The following is a 27,348-nucleotide window of genomic DNA, read 5'->3' as shown; positions in this document are numbered from 1 at the left end:
GAAACCTCATCACCATGCATAATTGTTTCCAGGCTACTTGGAGTGAGCTGGAAATGAAGCCGCCGGCTGGGTTGAACTGGGTGCCGCATCTCTGAATGTCTGACGCCATTATACTTGGAGTTGGTTTCTGGTTTACTCCTTCATTTTTGAACATGTTAGTGGTTGGTAAGTAGTATAAGTCTTCTATTCTATTTCCACTTTTCTCCTCTTTTCAACCAGCAGTTTGAAATGCTTTCTATTCTACTGCCAATAATTTTTTAGGTCGTGCCTCTACATAGATCCAGTGGTATGCAGGTTCTACTATTGTGGCAGAAACTGCACAATTGGCGCATGGCAAGTTTGGGGTACAAAGGACAAGCTCCTGACAGACAGAACACCCGAATTTCCTCTCCATCCCAAGCCAATTTCAGTGACTTCGAGATCCCATGTGAGTTTCTCTCCTTTTCTGCGCTTTGGTAATTGGTCTGGCTGAAGACGCTCAGGCATCCTTGAATGTTCTAAAGTGCCCTTCCCCGTGGCCTCTCATTACAGCAGACAGGCAGGAAAGGCGCTGATACTTCTTGAGAGCCACCACTCTGTGTTCCAGGCACTTTATATACCTTAACTCATTTAGTACTGGCCGCAGCCTATTACACAAGGACGGACTGTACCTCCATTGGCAGATTGGCAACTGAACTTCCAGGAGGTTCAATACGTCCTCCCAAGTTCACAGCTGAGGTCCAACACTCAGCTTGGCACAGGCGGTGCCATACAGGTCGGCTCCCTGGAGGGACCTTTGCAGTGGCAGTGGCAGCTGGAGAGAAGTGTCGCCCTTTCCCTAATACACACAAAGCTGCCACATAGGCTGAAGTGGTCCTGAGTCAAACCCCGATCCGCCTGATGTTCAAGGCTGTTTCCTTTCTGCCAGTCTTGGCTGCTTCCCTCAGGGCTGCTAGAATCATCCAGAAGTACTTTAAAACACCCAGCAGCAGCACCGGAAAATATTGCCGCCAAAGAAGAGCAGTAGACCCTCCACCACTCCTATTAGGTGCTACCTCCCTGTAGTAGACAGTTTTGTGACAACGCTGGTAATTTCCCTTCCGAGTATCCACAGCTGGAATAACACATCAAGGAATAGAATTATCTCCGCCCTCTGACCCGTGACTGGGCCCGTGGCACACTGTGGCCAGCAGGGTGCTGCAGAAGTGCTGGTGCACCATGCTGAGCTGGGGCCTTGAGAGCTCCTGCAGATCCCTCTCCTTCCTGGGAACCTTCCAGGCCAACAGATAAATAAGCACTGGAAAGCCTACTGGAGAATGAGAGACCACCTGGAGCAGAGATGAACCATTCCACTGGAGGCAACCCCAGGTCAGCTGATCAAGGATGCATGACTGAGCTCAGTCTTGATGTTTTCATTCTGGCTGAGATTGGCAGATTGAACTAACTCAAGGTTATTCTTCTAAGGCATTAAATCTTGGAGTAACTTGTTACACAGTGTTGTGTTTAAATTTATGTGTCAACCTGGAGAGTGTTTTTGGATGAGATTAACAGTTAAAATGCTGAATTTTGGATAAAAAGAGGTTGCCCTCCAATTGTAGGTGGGCCTCATCTAATTAGTTGAAGGCAACAAAAAGAACAGCTTTCCCCAGCAAGAGCCAATTCTCCAGCAGACTGCCTTTGAACTTTAACTGCACCATCAACTCTCTGGGGTCTCTGCTTGTGAGTCTTTACACTGAACGTGCACCATTGGCCCTTCTGAGTCTGGAGCCTCCTGGTTCACTCTGCAGATTTGTACTTACCAGCCTCCATAATTGTGTGAACTAATTTCTTTCAATAAGTCTCCTTCCAAGAAGATACACTATAAAGAACTGACTTATTCTATTGTTTTTTCTAGAGAATCCTAATACACACAAGAAATGATAGAATTGCTAATAAAGTTGACCTTTGTACTGAACTAATTCTTTCTTCAGCCTTCTAAAGTTAGCTAGTACATCTTAGCTAGTACAGAACCAGTTCTGTCCCCACTCTGCATAGCTGCTGAGTCTTCTGACCTTGAGCCCTTCTGCCTACTGTGGAGGTGGATCAGTCTGTTCCTCTGTCCCAAAATACCAGGACATCTGCCTGGAGCCATGGATTTGCCTCCCTGATGTCATCCCCTGGAGACTCTTGCCTCCTGTCCTGGCCAAGGGAATGGATGGGGACCTGATGAGGGTCTTCTGGTTCCCTTTTAGACTCAGTGCTGCAGAAACCTGTTCTGAAGAATTCTGTGCCACGTTTGCTGTCGGTTTTCTCCTGTGCTGGTCCTCCTATGGTATAAGTCCACTCTTCCCACTCTTTCCTGACTGGGAAGTGACTGAACCCTCCTGGGCTGCAGCAAGGAGACTAGGGTAGCATCAGGCAGCTCCCACATGCCCTGGCCCTCAGCCCTCTCTTCTCAAGTCTGCGGAGGAATATCAGTGCCGTGAGATCACAGTGCTGTGGGCTTACTTCCCTTTATGGAAGGGCTTTGGCCCCAATCTTTCCAAAGGTGATTTGCCCCAGGAACAAAGATCCGGGCTTCCTGGAGCAGCATCCTTGACTTTCCCTAGCTGCCCACCATGGGCAAGGAGCCCGAGCACGGCAGGCACTTTTCCTGTTCTCGTGCCCTTGTTCTCCTGGGGTAGGAACATTCCCTTTACTCCTTCCACAGGCGACAAGAGTCTGATCCATGTGACCAGGGCACAGTAGTGGATGGGTCAAGGTTCTGGAGCCGTGTCTGTACTGTAGGCGGCCATGTCTTGACAGAGGGCACACAGCAAATAAAGCCTTCCTGCTTGAATACTCACTATATTAGTTCATTTTCTGTATCTATGCCAAGATACCCAAGGCTGGTTTCATACATATAAAAGTGCTTATATATGTGTGTGTGTGTGTGTGTGTGTGTGTGTGTAAAAAAATATATTTTAAAATATCAACTTACACTTTTAGAGGCTGAAAATCCAAAATCAGAGTAAGTACCACATCTGTCCAGGTTTTGGTGAGGGCTTCACGGTGGGTGGCCTTGTGGCGTGAACACCTGTGAGAGGGAGAGAGGCGCGGTGAGACGGGAGGCCGCGGAGCGAGGAAGGCCCAGGCTTGCTCTTTTGTAACAACTCATTTTTTTTTTTTTTTGTACCAGGGATTGAACCTAGGGGCGTATAACCACTAAGCCACAACTCTGGCTCTTTCATTGCCTTTTTTCTTTCTCCTAGTAACAGAAATGAGTTTATTGAAGGGATGGAAAAGGGAAAGGGGAGATCTCATTGGAGATCCCAGAGAAGTTTCCAGAGAGTCCCTCCCAGGTCCATCTCTTGACTTTTGACTTTTGGCAGCAGCGTGACATCAGACTTTCAAGTTCCCACAGTCCTAGCAACTCTAGGTCTCTTTTGAGTTGCTTAGAGCCTCACTAAGTTGCTGAGGCTGGCCTCGAACTTCTTATCCTCCTGCCTCAGCCTCCGAAGCTGCTGGGTTAATAAGCATGCACCACTATGCCCAGCCTAACAACTTATTCTTAAAAGAACTAACTGTCGTCCCACAAGAACTACATTTACTCTTTCTGGAGCACCACCCATGTGACCTAGTTACCTTGCACCTCTTAAAAGTCCCATTCCCTCCCAACACTGCCACCCTGAGAACCAAGCCTCTGGCACATGAACCCTTGGGGAACACACTCAGACCACAACCATAGCACCTCATACTGGGCCTCTGGTCATGGCTGCTTCTAGCCTCCATGCCATACACTGGCAGCTTTAGTCTCCAAGGAGATGACACTGGTTATGATGGGCTATGTAGTCCATAAATCAATGCAGCCACTTTGGAGGACAGTATGGCAGAACCTCAAACAAATTAAAATAAACTTACCATACAATTCAGCAATCCTGCTTCTAGGTATACACCCAAGAGAATTAAAAAGCTGGGACTTGAATAGATATTTGAATGCCCAAGTTCCTGGATCAGCATTTTCACAGTAGCCAAAACGTGGCAATAAATCAAACTTCCTTGAATGGATAAGTGGATAAATAAAATGTAGTATATACTTAAAATGGAATATTATTCAGTCTTAAAAAGGCAGAAAATTCTCATACGTCCTACCACATGGATGAACTTTGAAGACAGGCTAAATGAAACAACTCAGAAACAAAAGGACACATATTGAATGATTCCATTTATATGTGGTTACCTAAAATAGGCAAACTCATAGAGACAAAAGTAGAATAGTTGTTGCCAGGAGCTAAATGGAGGGGAGCAGGGCAGTTACTGTTTAATGAGTACAGAATTTCAGTTTGGGATGTTGAAAGTTTTGGAGACAGGATGTGGCAATGATTACACAGCAAAGCGAATGCCTTTGTTCTGGAGCAACCTGGTCCCAGTGTGTAAGAACTGGCCCCAAGGTGCCAGGAGACTGAAGAAAGAGGCAGAGGGATCTAGAATCACAGAATGACATTTATCAGGGGGACTTACAGAGAGGAACATGGTCCTGGGCAGCAGCAATACCAAGTGGGTCCCTGCAATTTGGGTCGGGAGGAGGGGCATATGTATTGGTTAGGACAGAGGTGACTTCATCCTAACTGGAATGGGCCTGGTTTATCTTAAGCTAGTATCAAAGAGTTAGGCGCATTCCTGGTGCCAGGGTCCAGTGGTAAAGCTCCACATACCACTCTAATGGTCTTGTTTATTTATACTGTGCTGGGAAACTATGCAGGAAAAACCAACGAGGGCTGCTTGGGAGCAATCATGGCTCTCACAACTCAAGATGGCTACAGTGCTGTCAAGCTCAATTCAGAGAGGACTTAATGCCCCTGAATTTTTCCTTCAGAGAGGATTGATATGATAAATTTTAGGTATATTTTAGGTATATTTGCCATGATAAAAAATTTAAAAGTGGTCAAGTACAGACGAGAAAAGAGAGATTTTTGAACATGGGTATGTGTGGCTGCTTTTTAATGTTGCTATCCACAACTTCCTCTGTCCTACCGTTAAGCCTACATGATGGTCAAGGCGTTATGGTAACACTTAACATGCATCATGGCATTGTGGTTGTTTTAGTCAGCTTTTTCATTACTGTGACTGAAAAATCTGGCAAGAACAATTTTAGAGGGGGAAACGTTTATTTCGGGGCTCACAGTTTCAGAGGTCTCAGTGCATTGATAGCTGGCTCCATTCTTTGGGGCTCAAGGTGAAGAACATCAAGGCAGAAGTAGGTGGTGGAGGAGAGCAGGTCAGGACACGGCCACCAAGAATCAGAGAGAGAAAACTTCACTCTTCAGCAACAAAATATGATCCCCAAACGCACAGCCCCAGGGACCCAACTTCTCGACACCCAACCTGCCTGCAGTTACCCAGTCAATCGCATCAGGGGATTAATGCACGGATGGTGAGGGCTCTCCTAACCCGATCACTTCAACTCCAAATCTTCTTGCATTGTCTCACACATGAGCTTTTTGAGGATACCTCATATCAAAACCATAACAGTGGTAAAAACAGAATAGAGGCCTGGCCTCCATGGGCTCCCAACAGGAGTGCAGCCCCTTTCTGTAATCATTCCCCTCTCTTCACCCTGCTCTTAGGAAAGAGACGAAGCTCTTGCTTACTCTTAGCCCTTCCTGTCGTACCAGTATGTCTTGGAGCAACTCACCCATGTTCCCTTTCAACCTCAGTGAGCTTTCTTTTCTTTTTTAAAATTTAAGTGGATTTTTAAAATAATAACTTTATTTTATTTAGTTTTGTGTGTGGTGCTGAGGATTGAACCCAGTGCCTCATGCATGCTAGGCAAGCGCTCCACCGCTAAGCCACAATCTCAGCCTTCGGTGAGCTTTCTATCCCTCACTGCCAGTGTTATTTCCTGCTCTGAACACATCCTCCTCCTCCTGCTTAATATTCACATCCTTCAGAGTTCAACTAAACTATCACTTCCGTAGGCAACATTTCCTCACCTCAGATCAGGCTAAATTCCCTTTTCACATGCTCTTTTTTTTTTTAATTTTTATTTTTACAGACTTGTAAAAATTTTGATTCATTTTGATTCATTGTACACAAATGGGGCACACCTTTTCAGTTCTATGGTTGTGCATGATGTAGATTCATACCATTCCTGTAATCATACATGTACTTAGGGTAATAATATCTGTCTCGGTCTACTCTTCACATGCTCTTAACACCATATCCTTTCTGTTCTTTTATTTGCTTAATCTTCTGTCTTCCCCACTGGATGATAAGATACTGGAGAACAGGGACCTTCTCTGGTTTTTCTCACCATTGAACCATAAGTCTATAATGGGTCCAACACTTACTCAGTATGCACCTTGTATCAGTCAGTTTTCCGTTACTGTAACAAAATACCTGAGGAAACTAAACTTTTAAGAGAGAAAGACTTATTTTGGCTCATGGTTTTTTGAGGTTTCTGTTCATGATTGGTGGGCCACATTCCTTTTGGTTCAAGGCAACGCAAGGCAGACCACCATGGCAGAAGAAGCAGAAGAAGCTGCTTGCCTCATGGCTGCTGGGAAGCAGAAAGAGAATGACCTAGGGTTCCCATATCCCCTTCAAGGGCATGTCCCCAGTTACCTAATTTTCTTCTACTAGGCCCCACTTCCTAGTAACACCACAGCTGGGGACCAAGACTTCAACACATTGGCTTTTGGGGGATATTCACCCAAATGTACACCTCAGTCATTATTTACTAATGAGTCCATGAGTGACAGAATGCCAAATGACTAATACCCAAGTTAAAGGTTCTCCAGTTTATAAGTAAAGGATGCAGTGACCTGTTCAACACCACACTCCTCTACGTAAGGCAAATTGAGATTAGTAAGAAGCAAGAAATGTAATACATTTTAGATTGACAGTAAAAGGAAAGCTATTCAAGGTAGCAGGTTTTTTTTTAACTGTACTGCATATTCTATGCTTTTTTATTATTATTAGAAGCGCAGTTTGAAACTGGAATGACACTTCTTTTAATTTTCTCACATTGGTAGTCATTGATCTGCATTCATATCTTAAGAGGAAATGCCATTGAATTCAGGAGAAGTATATTTAACCTGCATGGTATTCAAAAATTGCTGGAAAAGCTTAGCTCCCGTACACTCTGCCAGTGACCTTGCTAAGTAGGTATGTTAAACACTTAAATGTATAATTTTCTACGGGCGCTTTCGGTAAAAACATTCTTTCTTCTTTTTCACATCTTCCAGCAAACCTCATTATCCTTCTTGTGACCCTGCAGGCATCTCATTTTCTTTTGGCGTGTTTGCAAGTTTTAAAATATTAACTGCATCTCCTGCCTGAGGAAAGGTTGCTTGGCTACTACTCTACATTTTAGAATGTGAATTCTTTTACTTCACCATCGCTACCTTGAATAAAGGAGTTTAATGCATTTTCATAGAAGCCAGACATAATTAAAATCGCTTATCTTTATTAAGTACAGTAATCATTCTCATTTGGAAGACCAAGGGGAATATACACAGAAGAATATGTATTAATTTTGAATAATATTGAAAGTAAATTAAAGTAAGGTCACAAAGTGCAGTCACCATGGAATTGGTGAAAGGTGCTGCTGTACACAAGATACCAGCTTTTAAGAAAGGTAGAAATAAAGAAGAGTAAAATGAGCAAGGAGGCCCAAGAAATGGGCTATTAGCGTCATTTGTCATCTTTGTAAACTATTTAGAAATATGTAATGGTAAAATTTTGAAGCTGATTGAAGTCTATGGAGATAGTGAAATGCTGAACAAAAGGGACCTCAAGAAAATGTGTTCTGACTTTATTTTTTATTATTATTTTTGTAGTAAATCCCAAGCATTGTACTTGCCTCTGGGTAAAAGGGATGATACTGCACCTAACACCCTTGCTCCTGGGGACCTTGAATATTATGTAAACGAACACAGAAAGGCATTTGCTTGCTTTAGCATTTCTCAGGTGGGCTTTCATTGTGGGGTGTTAAGAGATTCCAGAAGGGGCTGGGGTTGTAGCTCAGTGGTAGAGCACTTGTCTATCATGGGTGAGGCACTGGGTTCAATTCCACTGCGTATAAATAAGTAAAAATAAAGGTCCATCCACAACTAAAAAAAGGAAAAAAAGAAATTCCAAAAGGACTTCTCAGGACCTTAAAAATAGTAATAAATACTTAGAATTATTTCTAAGAATGGGGCATGTTACAAAATGGTTCCTAAATTCATTCAAAGATGACATCTTTGGTGTCTTTGTTTGTTATTGTGGTTTTTACTTTGAAGTTGTGCTTCTGTTTTTGGAGAAATCATAAGTGAACTTGTGAAACTAGTATAGCCTGGAACTTGCTCTGGAAAATGCTGACATTAAGAAATAGAGGCATGTCTTGAATTTAAAGAATCTTAGAAATCTCTTCATGAAATATTCACTAAGGACTTAAATCACTGAGAAATGGCAAGAGGCCCCATACCAGTAGCTCTATAATCCAGAGCCTCGTTACAGCAGCAATAATTCAAATAGCCCCAAAGTAGAAGCAATAACCAAAGCTTCTTCAGATAATGAATGGACAACGTGGGGGGTCCGCACACACCGGAACATTACATTAGAAGGAATGAAGTACTGATACAATCTATAACGTGAAAGAACTTTGAAAACACTGTCAAATGAAAGAAAAGATACAACAGGCCCCATATTGTATGATTCATTGATCTGAAATGTCCACAGTAAATTCACAGATACAGAAAAGCAGATTGGTGGTCACTAGGGATTGGAAGAAGAGAATAAGGAATGAGTCTAAGGAGTATAGGATTTCTTTCAGGGATGAGAATTGGGAGGTAGACAGTGATGATCACTTTACGACCTTGTTAATATGTTAAAAAAACCCACTTGACTGTGCACTTTCAAAAATTTTATATTTTAATTAAGAAATAATGTAGGCTAAGGGTGTAGCTCAGTGACTGAGTATGTGTTTGGTATGTGTATGACCCTGGGTTCCATTCCCAGCACCAGGAATAAAAGAAACAAAGAAATCCAACACACTACCATACCAAATGTTTATCTCCCACATTACAGGAATGGAAAAGAACAAAACTATTTCTTGTCAACAAGTATATTTAATGAAGATACTAGATGTTATTTACAGAAGATATACATACATACAATTCCTACACATTAAATGTAGTCTAATTGTGAAAACAGAAAAAAATGTACTCCAAAATTACATACTAAATAAAATAAATAAAAAGTAATTATTTGGCACAATATCTATTATGTAGCAAATAAATAACTCTATACCATTGATTGGATGAACTATTTACAATCTATTTGAAAGTGCAAAACAATTGTTGAAAATTAAGATATTTGTAATAACATTTAAATCCAGAAAATATGTTTTTTTTTTTTTTTAAATCAGTAACAATAAATTTGTAGCTGAAAGGTTTTTAATGCCCAGGAAAATATTTTAATTTTGAAAAACATTTTGTGCATATTGTGCTCTTCAGAAATGTTATTTTTTATCTTAACACTGGCAATTTTAAGAACCTTGGTGTTTCTTAGTGGAATTCTTATGTACGTAATCCTGATTTGTAAATTTAAAAAAGATACATTGTAAACATAAATATTATTCTAGCTATCATTCAGAAATTACAGACCAGTCCTCTCTAAATTACATAAGTAGCCATAATGTTTTATAGTAGTGTGGTCAGGTTCTGTTCCTTCAGAGGTAAGATTATGAGGATGGAAGAATACAACCTAGCATGTGGACTTGAACGGATTCCTCAACACTTTGCCCAAACCCCATGCTCCAAATCGAGATGTTGAGTTAACAATGATGAAACTACATCACCACTGATGTGTCCAAATGGATCCCATTTGTAGCACACTGCACACTGAAAACATTCTTAGAAGAAACGTCAGGAGCTTCAGAGTCCCCTGGACAGTGGTGTTTCTACTGAGCTCTTCATGTGGGCCTTATGAAGATAGCACAACTGGAAATGAAACAGGGTGTCTACACTGGGGGTTCCTAAGCTAGAGTGTGTAAGCTTTATGCAAGTCAAATCATTCCTTCTCTTCTCATGTAGTCAGTAAGCTGAATGCAGCCCTGAGGTGTCTCAGGATGTGTTTTTGCTTGTTTTGTAGAATTCTCTAGTGGCAATACAGTCAATGGTAGCATAAAAGGCATTTTTGAACGATTGTGGACTGGAGACAAATCATTGCTTGGGGCACTTTAGATGTCTATGGCCTACGCGGTTCTAATCTGTGTGACATCTGTGATAAAGTTCTCTGGTTGTCAATCACATTTAATTGCCGTACATAACTCCGAACATCCTGATGGTTCTTATTAGCTTGCGCTGCATCAGGATCTGTTGGAGGAAGAGAAGGAGAATTGGCATTGAATAATATATGCATATAGATACCGCTTTATTTTCCCCATTGACTTATGATACTTATCACAGATTCCTGGGTTTTGTCAAGACCTTTCAACACACCACATTCATGGAAATATTTCTACTCGCTTGTTCCATCTTCTCTCTTCTATCCTCCAATTTTCTTTTCTTCCCTGGAATCTTCTCTTTTGATCATTTTCCTTTGCATTGCATATTGTTTTTTGAAAAAGAAGAAAGGGCACACAAAAGTGGGGGGGGGGGGGGCATCTGTCTGAGAGCCCCTGCTGATAGATGAAAACTGTTTCCCCTAACCAGCCCACCTATGTCTCACACTGTCTCCTCCTCTTTTGATCCAGATGAGGACTAATGTCAAAAGACAGTTTTATTAGCTCCTCACAAAAGCACTTACCACCTGGACTAAATTGAAGGAAGCCAGAGAGACTATCAGGTTCTTGCAGGCAGTATACAGCAATGCTATGCAGACTATATATTCTTACAAACTGTCCAGATTCACAGAAAACCACAACTTATGATTTCTACCAGACTTTCAATTCTCCGAGGTTACTTGTTCTGAAAACCCAGTTCCCACTCCAAGCATGTGATCCAAGCATGTGATCCAAGCGTGTGAGCTACTGGGCTACCAAAGAGGTTAACTGATTCCACTCAAACCAGGACTGCAAGAAAACCCCATGCTCACAGCCCTGTGCAGATATTGTACAAGAATGAGGAAGGCCACACTTAATAGTGCTGAACTGGAAGTTCAGGTCCCTTGGGAAGTGACTATTTCACTCCTGGATACTGCCCTGTGGGAATCTGTGCCCAGAGTTGCTAGATCTTTCTTTCTTTCTCTCTCTCTCTCTCTCTCTTTCTTTCTTTCTTTCTTTCTTTTTTTCCTCTCCTCCTCCTCCTCCTCCTGCTCCTCCTCCTCCTTCTTCTTTCTTCTTTTTTTTTGTGAGGAACAGGAAATCTGATTTTTTTTCCCATGTGAATTTCCCCATTCTTAAATGGTGACACTTTAATAAAAGGGAAAAACTGTTGTTTAGATCCAACACCTCTCTGCTGTGGTCCATGGGCCACCTCCATCCCATGCATCACTGGCTTGGGACCTTTGGTCTCGTTGGACACGGAGAATGACAAAATTGGAGTCTGGACTGCTGACCAGGGGTCTGCCCACCATAGTCCACTGTTTTCTGCAGCCCAGTTGCTCCTGTTAGATCCACCTACCACTCCCCAAAACAATTAGAATGCCATCTGCAAATGGAGTGAAGGGGAGTACTGCAGGTCTGAACATAGAAAAGCAGAGAGAAAATACAAAGGCCCCTACCCGCTGTAAGAAGAAACTCATCAGTATAATTATCACATAGAAATAATACCACAGTGAGCTGCAGAACACATTGTGCTTAATTTCCTCTGCTTCTCAGTGGCAGTATACTCTACATGTACAATATACTATAATTACATTGTACATATTCCCACAATGTTTATGAATCTATTCCTATAGCTTTATCTATAGATTGTTGACTTCAGAGCTGAGCAGCTGTTGTTTACCAGCAGTCACTGATAACTTCAACAAATGCAGTGGAGATTCAAAAAAAAAATTACTTTCCTCCACTTCTCTCAGAGAAGACATGGGAGAATGTAGAATTTATTTCCAAAGGGGCTCATGTAACAAAGCAGATTCTATCGTGGTTCTTCTTTGGTTCTTGAACCTCACTGAGAACCTCTCAAGGTTTATGAACCTTCTTAGGCACACAGGATTTTGCATATAATTTTAGAAATTTCCTAGACCCCCTTGAAGGGCCATGGATTTTAGATGATAAGCTCCTGTTATACTTGGGAGCACTCATCTAGTCTTATATCACTTGTACAACAGATTTAAGGTCAAGTTTTTAGACAGAGTAAATTATTACAGGAAAAGATATGAGACATTTTAAATCTGGTGGAATTCTCATAGGAATAGCAGATGATATGCAAGACCAGTTTCATTCTGGAAGTCAGAGAAGGCACAATTATTTGAATTAACTCTTTAAAGATTTTTCCAGATTTCTCCCCACTGAACACTAAAAAAAAAAAAAAAAAAAAAAAAAGAACATTTAGTAGTTCTGGCATCCCACATTACCAAACTCTGGCTTTGGACCAACCCTGTACTACAAAGAGCAGACCCTTTTGTTTAATAAAGCAAGAGCCTTCTAGTCTCTTGGCATTGGGCCTATGGGAGAGGATGGTTCTGGTAAGATTATAGTCATATCTTTGTCATCTTATCATATTGTATTAATGAGCCAAATTTCTTTGAATGACTCATACAATAATGTTAGCAAAATCTTCATAGAATCCACTGCCTCACTCCCAAACAAGACTGAGGGAGCCAAAGCTCCACCCCTCACCCAAAGCCCTAGTCCAAAGGAGATCGCAGCTCTGGTGCTGTGATGCAACTCAATTCCCAACAGATGACAGTTGTCACTTATCATTAGTTAATCTGTTTATGCATATTAACATACTGCAATATACCAGTTCTTGTGACAAATGTTTAAATTTTAAAAAGAGCACCTCAAATTTTCCCCGGTACTCCAAATAAACAATCCTGCCAAGGGACTTTTTACAAAAGTGCTATAAACATGAATGCATTCTTGCAACACCCTGAGAAACAATAAATAATATCTTTCCTGGTTTATAAATGAAAGAACTGAGTCATCAAGGGTTGATGTTGCTATGAGTTTCTCAACATCAAGTAATGAGTCACACAGAGAGCTGGTTGGGAGGCAGTTTGTTGGCCACTGTGCCCTGCTTGTTTCTAGCCACTCTGGAACAAGCAAATTGATTCTCTTTAAATCCATTCATAAAATAATATTCCTATGATTGTTTTCTAGTTTTACAACAGCATAAATATTTTTTAATTTTACAACAGCAAAACAAAGTCCTTCAACTCAAGGCCCATGTTGTAAGAAACTCCTGGTCCAAAGTGCCTCTGACACAATCAGACACTGTCCAGACTCCTACAGTGTCTCAGTGGGCTCATTAAAAAGGACTTAATCACCAAGATCTCCATTGCGGCGTGTAGCAGCACAGAACTTACTGAAAGGCTGGCTCCTGTAGTACCTCACTGTTCTGGCAGTGTTTGCAATCATGCGCTAATAGGGAAAAAAAAAATGAAGAAGAAGACAGAAATGCAAGTCAGCTTAGTGTTTAATCCAAAAAGGAAAACGCACCATTATTTATTTTGTTCATGCTCGGTACCACCAGAAACAGGATGTTCTAAGATGTTGACTATCTGAAGGAGCTGGCTGATGGATACCCTATTTAATGACTTTAAAGGATAACCACACTCAGATGCACTGGGCATTTTCAGGTAAGGAATATAAATCGTCTAACTCTATTCTTATTGTTTGCTTCATCCCTATAACATAAAAGTATTCCTGAGACTGTAACTTAATGCTCAGAAATAGTTTTCATCATCCTACAGTGGTTAGTGTGAATTTGTAAGAGAACTTGTAACTATCGCAGATTGTTAAGAGGGTGAGTTTGTCAAGTTCTTCATAGTAAATAGGCTTTGGTAATGAGATATTAGATTATATGCACTGAACGGTAACTCAAAGTATTCTCCATATAAATTTCGTCACATACTATGCATTCTGATCTTCCTAGTATTCCAGCAAATATGTACATTTTAATTTTAATGTTAATCCTGATTCCCTTATCTCCTTTTTTCTTTCCTTTTACTAATTATAATATAAACATACACATTTTAGAAAATCAGAAAATGTCAGGACAAAGTAATAACCAATTAGAATATCACTTCACAGAGTAAACTCATTCATATGTTGGTACATTTACTTCCAGCATTGAAGAAATAAATATATAAAGCCATATTTCAAAAAATATAAACCATATTTTAAAAATTATATTATTTTGGCTTGAAATTTTCACATTGCATTGTGATTATTTTCCATGTCATTTGCATTTCAAAACATTTTAAAAATAAGCATGCACTCCACCGAATGGACAGATCATAATTTATTTAACCTTTGTTAATTTTGTCATTAAGTGATCTTAATTTCTTTGTAGAATTTTGGTTGCAGCAAAGACGGAAAAGGAGAGTCTTTATCTTGAACTCAATTAAACAAAAGAAAAGAAAATGAAGGACAGAAACAAAGAATCCTCAATCCCTGCGGAAAAACACTGGTGAGACCCAAGTGCCATTTTTTAACCAGGAAGTATATTTCTCTCTCATAGTATTTTAACGGTAGCTGGGCCCTCCATCCCTGGCCTGTTTCAGGACACTTTCGTTGTCCAGATTCTACAGAGAATTCTGTAAATACAGTGGATTAATTGTAACATTAGCAGAAAATTGATAAGGCTCCACCCAGGAGAAGAGACTCCTCAACTTCTGAGGGGTTGTATAATTCTAGTTCAAATTTCCTTCTCTCACAGATTCTTGGCTTATCAAAGTAAAAGAAAATGACTTTAAGGAAAGCTTATGTAGCTTAGGAAAAAAAAAAATCACAGAAGAGTCAAGGCCTTACAAATGTATATAAGTGAGCATCAAAATACCTCACTGAATATCACTGCTTTGCAAGCATGATGTGACTCACGTCTACACTGGATAATTTCTCACACACAAAGAAGCAATCGAAAAAGTTTGAACTTCACTTTTATAAAGGATCCTAAAAACCAGAACGTCTGTTGATCAGCATGAGGAAATATATTACACATACCTCTAAGAAAATGCACCATACAATGTATAATTAGCCTCTGATATATGGAGCTCTGAAATAAACAGTAACTATGATAATTTCCCTACTAATTTACTTTAAGTTGTTTTTTCACTTCTCTAAAGGCTTTGCATCTGAAGGGCACAAGTATATTCCATGTAGAATTATTGTAATTCTTCAGATATTGAATGGAGTGTAATTACTGAAAACCCTGGGAAATGCTGCCAGTGTGCCCCTCTGAAGAATAATAAAACAATTAGCAGGGGTCAGAAACCTCTTCCTATACCATTCTGTAGGGAGTAATTGTTCTGCTTTTTAGTTTTGAAAGCTAAAACATTTCATTCTGACTTCGGTTTTAGACTACTCTTTATAGTTATACTCCCAGGCTTCATAATTTTTAGCTCATTATGTAGTTTAAAATGTGAGAACAATTGTTTAAATCAGTAATTTCCAGCTCCGAAGTTCATTCTACCTTTCTAAATCTTTGATTAATTTTAACAATGGTTTTAATTTTGACGTATCCTTTTTAATTGTACTCAAAGATAACTTCGGCTTAACTTCGAAATCCAAATCTGGCTTTACAACAAGGTCCATTCTTTTCCTTTGTGAGGTCTAGACAATAGTGTTTAATGGTGTGAACCTACAGTAGCCAGCAGGAACCCCATTAGCATTGCTGGTCAGTGCAGGGTTACAGAACGCTTTTGGGAGGCCATATAAGGGTTAACCTGATATTTTTAACTCCACTCCCTTTTGTACCCATTGACACGTGCAATATCTAATATCTAATATGCTTATGAAATTTCAGATGTTGCCTTCTGGAACCATCTCCAGGGTGCACAATGCCTTCCACAGCCTGCGTATAAACTGTGTCTTACCACTGAACGTATCCTACAATGAGGATTGCATTACCTCCAAGGACAGCCTCTTTTGTTTGCAGACACTTCTTACTGTTAGAAATTCATTATTTTGAGTCAAAGTCTTTCTCCCTTCACTTTTCACTCATTGATCCTACTTCTGAGCTCTGGAGTCACAACAAGTTTAGTCCCTTTTTAAGAAGTCAGTTCTTCAGATACTTAAAGTCAACTCTTAGAGATATCTTCCTACTCTAGGTCTTTTCTTCAATATTCCAAATTTCTTTAACAGTTCTTCTTAAGACAGCTTTAGTCCTCCTCTGGACAGGCTCCAGTGTGATGCCTCAGACTGAACTAACTGCAGAGTGGAGAGAAATGATCTTCCTCCCTTCCTTGACCTAGCTGATGCGATCTAAGTTCATAGCTAAGAAAACAAAACAAACCAAAACACCATGTGATCTGTTGAACTAACAGGAATTAAACCTCAGCCTGCTTCATTCAGCTGCTGTGTGGATGCAGCTTCCTGCTCTGAAGTTGACTCTGGGGACCAAAGCAGAAGATCTTACATTTATCTCCACTAAAATCTATCTAGAGTTTCTGCATCTTTCTGCAGACTTAAGCCCCACATTCTATCCTTGATGGCAGACAGCTGTTTCTTCCTTGGTGTTCTCAATCAAGTTTGGCCGAAACCAAGGTGAAAGAGATGTAGTCTTCATGATCCAACTGCCACAACAGGAATGGAGCCAAAAATTACACCCTAGCCTTGGAGGTCCTGTCAGAGCAGGTTGGCCTGCCTGGAGCCGGCCAGGCAACTCTCTATGATGCTGGGCCAGGGGGGAAATGCCTGGTTACTCCAAAGCAGAGCTTCTCATATTTTTTCCATCCCAGCAAACCTGAGGTTGATGACACACACTCCCATTAGCAACTGGCTCATTACCAAAGCGATTGGTAATTCGGGGGTGAACGTGGGGTGAACTCAATCCCTTAGAAGGTGCTTCCAGTCAGTGTAGAGGGCAGATTGAACCCCTTCACCACCGCTGAACTGATTTTTCTTGGGACTAATTCTAAGCATAGGTCTTCAGATCTTCTTTGCAAAAAATAATGTTTTCACAGTTCCTAGCCTATAGGGGTGAGAGGTGGGCCCCTCTGATGGCCGATGAATTCCCCTTAGGACGTGCACTCCCGGAGGGAAGTGCAGAGAGGAGAATGCGGTAGTGAGTGAAGAACTCTGTGACCACATTCATGTGTTTATTTATGTCTATAGTTGAAGACACAGTGACTCTGAAGCAGGTGTCCTTCCTGGGGCCTGAGGTGCTGCGTGACCAGTTCAAAGATGCAGTACAAAAAAATGGGGAGATGGGGCTGGGATTGTAGCTCAGTGGTAAAGTGCATGCCTAGCACGTGTGAGGCACTGGGTTTGATCCTCAGCACCACATAAAAATAAATGAATAAAATAAAGGTATTGCGTCCATCTACGACTAAAAATATTTTTAAAAAAGAGGGTGGGGAAAACCAACGGCTGACTGTACTCCAGGCCTGAGGCTCCATTCCTGGAGCTTTGATGTGGACAAGTCCCCCCCAATCCAGTGAGGTGTCACAAGTGCTTCTTCTCCTACTGGGGTTTTGTGACCTTTCTGCAGCACAAGCCCTCAGGAGCAGGCTGGCCAAGTCACACCCGCACTGCCATCGGGATGTGTCCATAACGCATCAGAGCTCTAGGCTCTCGGCCTTCCTGCCCTGCTCTGGGCTGGCTCTTGGTTCCCCTTACTCTCCTGCTGCTGAGGTGCAGGCTTTTATGTTCAGCTTTCAAGGTCAGACCAGCGGCCCTCCAGGCCACGCCACCTTACACTGCTACACCCAGACAGGGCCAGAACAGCCTCCCTCTGCTCAGGCTGCTCTGCCTCTCTACTCCAGCCCCTGAGGAGCTGCTTCTTGACCTTAGGACTCTTCTAACTGCAACCCTGAATTGTTTTTGTCTTTCCTTCTGTTGCCTTTTAAGACCTTCACCATTCTCATTCTTAATGTTTGCCAGATTGCTTTTTCTCTTCTTATATTTCTATTCCTATGGACTTGAGTCCCTTTCCATCTCTATTTCTATTAGGTACAGGATCTCTGCCAATTATTCCTAGCTTAGCATGTGTAAAACCTCATCTATAACATCTGATTATTTCACTCGAACTTCACATATTCACATATTTGAGACAAGAATTTTTTTTTCCACAGGATAGAAAAAAATATAGTCCCTATTCTACAAAGATTGTGCCCATGATAGCAACCAAATGGAAGTGCACAATAGGGAGCAGAGATAAAAGGGATCCAGAAGCTAAACCAGCTCTCACTGTATGCATCATTGAAGAAGAAGCATGAGCCCGGTCCCCAGCTATGGATCTTTAATATGTAAGAGGTGTGTGACACACAGATACACATGTGCAACAGGCATGATGGTAATGGTATATCATACATATGATGGCTATGGGACATGGCAGTTTAGGTGCTTGTCCAGTCACATGTGGTGTATACGCATGTATCTTCATTCATTTAGGAGGGACACTAAAGACAGGCACAGCATTGTGGGGAGGAGGGGAAAGAGAATAATGCCCAGAGAGGACCAGAGGCTAAGGGAATGTTACCTGGAGTCAAATCTCAGATATGCAAAATGCTTTGTGTCACCTTGGTTAACAGAACTTTCTAATAAAATAGAAAGCAGTTTTGGATTCTATTTTTTTTTTTTTTTTTACATAAAATTCCTTAAAAATGGTTTAGTGCACTGTCCTTCCTAAACCTGATACTGGTGTACGTTAGGTTGTTCCTGTATTTGACAAATATTTATTGCATACTTTCAACATATCAGACACACTTGTGGGTGCTGTAGAAATCTCAGTGGACAAAACAGGTAAGATAACTGATCCAGAGCACTTATATTCTTAGTGGGGGCAACAGATGATATAAAGAAGATCATCTTGGATCATGAGACCAACTATAAAGGTGAGGTTATCTATCAGAGTGCTTGCTGGGTGTGGGGGATCCAGGGCAAAAAGGTGGTCAGGAAAGATGACAGAGGAGAGGACATGAGCTGAGGCTTGAACCATGGGGAGTTAGGCAGGTAAAGACTGGGGGAAGAACATCTCAGGCAAAGGTGACAGCTAGTGCCAAAGCCCTGAGGCTGGAAGGGACAGAAAGAAGGCCAGTCTCCAACTTGGACTGAACACAGAGAAGACAGGGTGTGAGATGAGGCTGGATAGGTGCTTAGGGCAACAAATCTGGGTTTTATCTGTTACTGTATGTAACGTGATTTTATTTCCTATCACATCTGCATGAACTTTTCTGTCCTGTATTTTGCTTTTTGACATGTCTTTCTACTTTTGTGACCTAGTTTTTCTAATTTTTATTGATATTTAATATTTCATTTTTTTAATCTTTTCAACTGCATGTAATTTCATGAAGGACAAGGATGACTTTCTAGATATCTTTATTTTTTTTTTTTTTGTTTTTTTTAGAAGTGGAGTCCATCAAGGCATTTTATTGTATGTATGTTTTACATCCCTAGAAAAAGAATCCCAGGATTTTTCCTCCTGTGTGTTTTTGTTTTGCTTCTTCGTGGTCCATGATGCCCGCTGAGGTTGTCAATACAATTAAACCAACTGACGGGATGGGGGCAGATTATTCTGCCATTTTTCTAGGTCTTTGAGCTGCACTTCAAGTCTGGGGCTGATCACTCCACACTTGTTTAACCTGCCTGTAAGGTTGACAACAATTCTCCCAGCTCTGTGATCATCAATGATTTCAAATTTGCCAATGTAACCATGCTTCATCATCACAGTCAGAAACCAGACGATGACGTTGGAGCGTGGCCTAATAAGGACCTGGCGTTTGCCTCTCTTTTTGGCATTGTTGATGCTCTTGAGCGCATCAGCCAGGACATTCATGTACAGTGTTATGGCGGCACGAAAAAATGGCGGAAAGAGTGATATCTTTATGTTTGCTAGTAAAAATTCTTTTCTAAGACACTCTATGTATGTTGTGTTGCTTTGAAGCATGCCCTTTGGAAAACTGGCCTGAGCCTAGTCTGTGGAAGCTATATAAAGGAGTAAACTCTGAATGTACTCCTATAGATCTTTGTGTTGCAGAGATCTGGGAATTGAGTGAATTTGGTCATTTAGATTTTTATTTAGAGCTTCTTTTCTCCACAGCTTGAGGTAAGAGGTTCAGAGCTCCCTCCGTGAGTCTTGTAATAATATTATTGGTGATAGAAAACATATTCTTGCTCATTATGTAAGGGCATGTCTAGGGACACAAAAACAAAAGGATTCAAAATATTTATCACCCTTATTGAATTAGCATCTGTTAATGCTTCCAGAAGTCTAGAAGTTTGCCCCATGCTTCTCATTCCAGAGAAAATGACTACTTCAAAAATCATATTCATAAATACATACACCTAAATATGGGTACATCTGAAACAGAATCAGCCTCCCACAGCAGCAGCACTTGGCCTATCAGCACGGTTTATGCAGCCTGAGACAGTGGCAGCTGGCCAGCATATTCTCCTCTAATCCATTGCTAGTCTACCTTCCAAGTATTATAAATATTCATATATGCCATAGAACGCTATGAAGGGCTTTATTCAAACATTTTTGAATACTCCTTTATGTTCCCCCCAAATGAAAGAATGTCTGCCTTTTTTTTTTTAAGCATAAGGATCAGAGTGTGAATTCTTTTTTGTTCAGATTCACAAAACCTGAAAACCAATATGCAACAAATTCTCTAATCCTCATTTCAGATCTCAAGGGTGAAGATGTTCAAAATAAAAATACTTAGGGCTGGCACGGTGATTTGCTGTGACTGTGCAAAGCTGCCACCAAGAAAAGGCATCGGTGTTTCTACACACCCTGGTGACTTCTGCCCATGGCAGGGCCTCCCTCTGGGGACACAGCCCCCCAACCCCACACAGGCTGCCAGCTCTGTTAACACTGGGGCCTTGCTGATGGGTGACTGGGAAGTGGCACTGACATCAACCTGGAAAGAAAGCCGAATCCTTCCTCAAGACACAGGGGAATGGCATCAGCCACTAGCTACAGTGTGGTGGTGAGGGGTAGGGGTGGGCAGGTGTATGGGGAGAAAATGTTGGAAAACTAGTAACAGTGCCAGATGGATCAAAGCTAGGTTTACAAAACATAATCAAAGCTTCCTGAAATTGTTTCATTTTCTAGCAACATCTAACTCATGGAAAGGCATTTAGGAAATCAAATTTTTTCATGAAATGATTTATCAAAGAAATACAATTCATAAAGTTGCTACAGCAGAGGGCTAACAGTACTCTTTCAATAAATATCCTTTCTCCCTTCTCTTTCATAGTAACAGAGCCCTGTAACATTTAGTGGGGTATATGGATACACAAAATATGGGTACATTTTCTAGGCTTCCTTTCATTCTAAATTTCTAGCCAATAAAATGTGAGACAAGTGAGGAGTGCAACTTCTTCCTTATCTTTCATGGAAGAAGCATGCTTTCATCATCTCCTTTCCCCTCCCCGTAGCTGGGATGGGATGGGGACATGTCTACCATCTTGGATCATATGAAATAGCAAGAGAGAGGAAGCCTGCAACCTTGGCTTTCTAAAGAGCAGAGCTGCCATGACCACTCGGATGTTTCACTGGGAAAGAAATGAACTTACTTTGCTCAACCCCTCATTAATTTTGGTTTCTACTATTCTGGCTGAAATGCGATCTTAGCTAGTCAGTTGCTGTGAAGTAAAAGTGGACTCCCTGAGAGTAGGGGTTAAGGACCTCTTTGCTCCGCACTCAGCAAAAGGAACCCACTGCTGTGGGTAAAAAGCACAAAAACAGGAAGGGGGAACTCTACTAGTACACTGAATACTACACCTTGACTTTTCCTTTGCAGGTTATGGATGGAGTACCAAGATCTAAAATCCCACATGAAATACCTTTCAACCCCTGTCCCCCAACAGATGACTGGCCTGGTGCACTTTGCTGTTCTTGTCTGCTCTGTTAACTTTAGTGATCAAAAGTTCTAAAGCTCAGTCGACTCTTTAGGAAACCTTAGCTTCTACACTTTCGTGCACATGTTTATTTTATAATCCATTGGTTGGCTAAGCCACCCCTCAACTCAGTCTGCCTTTCTGCAGAAGTGATTCAGGAGGTAACTTTTACCCATTTACTGTATCTTCCGTTTTCAGAAAAATAGTTGTTAAAAAAAAAAAAAAAAAGAATGCAGGGCAATTGTTTAATTCTCCATACTAATAAACAAGCAAAGAAATTTTATTATTTCTATCAAAAAATTATTAAACCAACAACAGTAATGAAAATGTTTGTAGCCTGCCCTTGGTGTGGGGGTTGAGGAGGAAAATCACTGAGGAGCTTCGTGCCCTCTGGTGTCTAGTATATCTGAGCAGTGTGAACTCATGTGCTATTTCCTAAGAACTTAAGATACGGAACCTGGTGCCCACCAAAACCCATGCTTCCCTACCAGGCATGGCTTGCCATAAGCCCATTCTCTAAGCGGAATGGTGCCAATCCTTATGGGATTATGGCAGGGTGTTTCAAGTTCTCCTAGAGTCGTACACACTAGCTCAATTTCAAGAAACAATAAGAATTGCAGTTTCTGTTAAGAATTCTATGGCACTTTATGACTTAAACGAAGACTCACGTACCATGGAGCTACTATTACCCAAAGATGGATGGAGCAGGCACGAGCCCCACAGAAAAGTTAAGCATCAACTACAACGTGATGAAATTGAACCTCATGTCTCCTGAACTCCAAGTCCAGGGCTTTTCCCACAGTGTCACATCCTCAGTGCAAATCATAAGCCAGGGGAAATCCAGGCTGCAGCCAAAGGGTTCGGAGATAATGGAGCACGCTGCTAATATGCACTGTGTAGCCAAAGAAGGGTTTTGGTGTGACCTGCTTTATTGCTTCATGGAAAATAAGAAAATAAATAGAAACGTAACTATGCCAGACAATTTTTTTGGCATGGGCGTTTGGGGTGGGGAGTAGTAGGGTTGGTTATTGGAGGGTGGCTGGGCAGTACTGAATATGCCAGTTCCTCATGTGTTACTGAAATTTCTTCTTGTTAACGGAAAGTTTCAAGTTCCCTCTCTGAACTTGGGTGAACTTTATTGGGATAGGTAAGACGCATTTAGATTAATACTCCATAATCAAGATCTGTATAGAGTTGCCTTTTACCTAGTGCACTAAAGTCAGGCTCCAACGATAAACATTTCAAAGGCATCCTGGGGCAGTCTAGCCCCACAAACCTTACAACAAAACAACCACACAGAAGTCACTGGAACATTTGTGCATTTTAGCAACAGGCAGCCAAGGACAGAAACGTGCAGCATAAAAGCTGGCTGCTGCTGTGAACCACAGCACAAATACTATTCAATTTCACAAAAGAGAACTGACAGAATAAAATAGGTAGCCAATTTGAACCAAGTATTTCAAAACTCCTTTATGTGTAAAACTACCTTTTTAACATGGCAGCGTATATGGAAATTATTTCCTTTATTAGTACAAATGCAAATTTTATTTTAAAAAAACATTGTGGTTAAAGTTATAATACTGCACATACCATTTTTTCAAAGTTTACTAGATTGTCAATGAACGTCTTGTTCCCCTCATGAGTAAATGTCATATCTGTAAAGAAATAAAAGCCACATTCTAATCACTAACCGAAATATGTCATACTAAGAAAGTACAATAGCACCATTAGATTATGCAGGTGGATTTGCATAACACTGCTGCAGAAAAGGGCTGATAATAGTTCCTTTTATGTTAGGTGTTTAACTTTCTAAATCACTTTACTTGAAATTAGTAAAATTTCTAAACTAACCTTCTATTTCACTAACAAGACTTCCAAATCATAGATCCCTACTCTTCCAATCATCTTCCAACCCCTTCTGAAAGTCAAGGCTCAGAGGAAATGACAAAGAGGTGGAAGCAGGGGATCTCACTTCCCCAAGAGATGGATTTGATCAGGTGTTGCTTGTCTTTCTTCCCCCAGGGCTCACCACTCCTGGTCTGCACAGTTTTTAGGATTACCTTTAATGAGCAGAGGCATGAAGGGGATGAGAGGGGGCTCCAGCTTAGCTGCTGTCAGCCTATAAGCCCTGTGGTTTCTTGAAGGGTCCTTAGGGGACAAAGAGATTCTGGTCAACAAGTGAAATATACAACACCCCCTTTTACCTCCTAGCCCACCAGGCACCCCACAATTGGGTATTTTTGAATCAAATGTAGCTACAAAAGAAAGGTAGGGGCTGGGGAAATAGCTCAGTCGGTAGAGTGCTTGCCTTGTAAGCACAAGGCCCTGAGTTTGATCCCCAGCACCCAAAAAAAAAAAAAAAAAAAAAAAAAAGGTAGACTTAGTTAAAGAAATTGGTTTCTGTTTTAAAACAACTTCACATATGGCATGATGATATTTTTGCTTTCTGTTTCCATTCTGCTTTGAAGGAATGATTTGCCTAATGAGGTGCGAAGGGGAGAGATTCCTTCAAAAGTAAATATGAAACCAGAGTCCCTTCCCCAGAAGCGCACCTCCTTCCTGAAAGGTTGGCTCATGGCTGCCTCTCCCTGCTTCCCTGCCTGCGGGTCCTGATGTGCCCTCTGAAATCACCCCAAGGCTCCTAGCAAGTCCCACTCACTCTTTTTTCTGTCTGTTAACACCTCCCAGCCAATGGGGAAAAATAATTTTGGCAAGTCAAGAGATATGCAGCTTCCAATCCATAGCCAACCTGAGCTGGATGGAAGGACCCCATTATACTGCTTTTCTTAGTTACACAAATTGACCTTATGTGGGACATAAGTCCTCCTTAAGTTAGTTCCTGAGGGTGCCATTCATTAGTCAGACATGCTTGTTTTAGCAGCACTAAAAGGGATCATAAACTTCTTAAAGTCATACAAGGACAGATAAAATTTCCGAAATGAGAACTTCAATTCAGTTAATCAGAAATTGGATTAATGCAGACAGTGAACAGAATAAAGCAGCCACTGTCACTTACCATTAAACTTTCAAACTCTGCATAGAACTTCTTGAACTTGCTTGGAAGTTTCTGTTAATGAAATGAAAATGCCACATGCATATGTCAGATTCAATATCTAGATACGTATCATGTGTTACCATTACTAGGTGGGGGAAATGTATTTCTTTTGGTTCTTAATCAAACATCTCTGAGACAGGCCAGTTTATGATCTCTCCTGTCATTTGAGAACAATCTCGTGGAATATAGAGGACTTGCCTTTTCAAGGCATTAATCTAGTTGAACTAAAAGTAACTACAAATGCTTTATTTAGTCTTACTGCTTTTATTGCTTGTGTGTGTGTGTGTGTGTGTATACACACACATACATATATACATATATATGTATATGTATATATACACATACATGTATATATGTATACATATATACATATATAATGTATATATATGCATTATATATACATATAATATATACATATATATACATATATAATGTGTATATATATGCATTATATATACATATAATATATACATATATACATGTAATGTGTATACATATATACATATATATAATGTGTATACATATATATAATGTGTGTGTATATACACACACACACACTGGGGATTAAACCAGGAGGTACTTTCCACTGAGCCACATTTCCCAGTCCTTTTTAATTTTTGAGACAGGGTTTTGCTAAGTTGCATAGGGCCTTGCTAAGTTGCTGAGGCTGGTCTCAAACTTGCAATCCTCCTGCTTTAGCCTCCTGAGTTGCTAGGATTACAGAAATGCACCACTGTGTCCAACATACTTCTATAATATTTTCTGAACTGAATGATTCATATAATATTTTCTGAACTGAATGAAACTGAATCATTCATAATGATTCCCAGATTCATATAAGTGACCTGGAACCTTCATTCCCTTTTTGAAACTCTCTGATTCTCACACTCAGAAATTTAGACCAGAGAATATTAGGATCCAAAAAGCTTTAGAAACTGCTCAGCCCTCCTCCTTTACCAAGCAAGCTTCAGGGCCTTTACCAGTTTTGTTTACTGCTAGTCCCTCAGTGCCTAGAAGACTACAGGCTACTTAGAAGGTGCTCAGTAAATATTCATCTGAATAGCTTAAGCCTATGTTTTACAGGTGGAAGAAACTAAGACTCACATTCAGATGACGGGCCAAAGTCATGCAGCTGATTGTCATCAGTGCCTCTGGGATTCACATCATCTCTCTCCTATCTTATCTCTTCTATGCTCTATGCTTTTCCACATAGACATTTTTTCCATGCGATTTCTCTGCTTTGCTATAAAATTTGATAGCTATAAACATGTTGATTCCTCCTATTTATTGGTTGGCACATGACTCATACCACTTATGCACCTGCAGATCTAACCAGTACAACACTGGATCATCTTTTTTAGTTCATTGGCTCCCACTTTGCTTGGGTCCTGGGTTTTTAGTAAAGCTGGACTTTTGTCTTTGAACAGGGCCAGACCAAGATGGAGCAGCCTGACATGTTCCCCATCCTGAGACGGGAAGCATGGATAAATCCTGGGCCCAGAGATTCCTGACTCAGTTCTGCCCTGCCCAGCGAAGTCTACCTTCAAAACTGATTCACCAATCAGGCCTCCGCAATCCTCAGAAAGTTCCTCTTCCTCTTCCTCTCTTGTGTCCAAATCAGTTGGTTATATTCCCACTTAAACACCTATAAAAATCTTATTTTGTTTCATACAGTTCAAACTCATTTTCCTGGTACCACTATTTAAGTTTGGTTTCAGGAAAACCTGATGACCTTGCTTGGGCTCCTCAGAGGGCTGCAAACTTTGTGGGCACAGAGGGGCTGGGATCTGTGCTAAGTATCCCAATCACCAGGTGGAGTGATTGGGACATTCCTAAAATTAGACCTTTTTGCCAGGTGCAGTGGTGCATTCTGGTAATCCCAGAGACTCGGTAGGTTGAGGCAGGAGGATCGTGAGTGCAAAGTCAGCCTCTTAGCAAGGCCCTAAGCAACTTAGTGAGAACCTATCTTTCAATAAAATATAAAAACGGGTGGGATGTGGCTCAGTGGTTAAGCACTTCTGGGTTTAATCCCCTGTACCAAAAAAAAAAAAAAGAAAGAAACCAAAAAACAAGAAAACCTTTTCTGATTAGACCCAAATGTCTGTGTATAGTCCATTTTGGGTTAGACCGCTGTCATTCTTATCCTATTGGTTTAGTTAGCTGACTTGAGTCCAAGGCTGTAGGACATGCTAATATAACATTTTGTGGATTTTCAATACTATTATCTACACTCTGAGCTTCAAGAGCGGTGTCTCTACAGGGGCAATTTTGCCAACACAGGGGACCTTTAGTAACGTTTACAACTTTTGTTGTCACAACTGGGGTGAGAAGTGTTATTGAAATAGGTTGGGTAGAGGCCAGGGAGACTGCAAAGCGTCATACGTTATATAGAACAGTGCTCCATGACAAAGGTATG

General features: G+C 40.9%; 1 protein-coding gene and 1 pseudogene across 3 annotated transcripts in view; both read right to left on the bottom strand.

Moving 5' to 3' along the window:
* Positions 1–8,431: 8,431 nt before the first annotated feature.
* The window catches only part of RAPGEF4 (Rap guanine nucleotide exchange factor 4), a 290,423-nt gene continuing 271,506 nt past the window's right edge, over positions 8,432–27,348 (bottom strand). The window contains exons 26-30 of one of the 2 annotated variants that reach the window (XM_079135070.1): positions 24,894–24,944; positions 23,938–24,025; positions 23,468–23,532; positions 13,396–13,450; positions 8,432–10,298 (exon numbers count right to left, since the gene is read on the bottom strand). In XM_079135070.1, coding sequence (XP_078991196.1) covers positions 10,171–10,298; positions 13,396–13,450; positions 23,468–23,532; positions 23,938–24,025; positions 24,894–24,944 — 387 coding nt within the window. In that variant the 3' untranslated portion in view covers positions 8,432–10,170. The remainder of the gene's footprint in view (positions 10,299–13,395; positions 13,451–23,467; positions 23,533–23,937; positions 24,026–24,893; positions 24,945–27,348) is intronic. The other variant, XM_079135069.1, reaches the window with a different exon arrangement.
* On the bottom strand, positions 19,388–23,461 carry LOC306658273 (small ribosomal subunit protein uS8-like; annotated as a pseudogene). Its single transcript has one exon. The product of its transcript is annotated as a small ribosomal subunit protein uS8-like (transcript).

This window comes from Sciurus vulgaris (assembly GCF_902686455.1).
Source record: "Sciurus vulgaris genome assembly, chromosome: 3".
Classification (NCBI taxonomy): domain Eukaryota; kingdom Metazoa; phylum Chordata; class Mammalia; order Rodentia; family Sciuridae; genus Sciurus; species Sciurus vulgaris.
The sequence above is the reverse complement of the archived record's forward strand: the minus strand, read 5'-3'. Positions and strand labels throughout refer to the sequence as shown.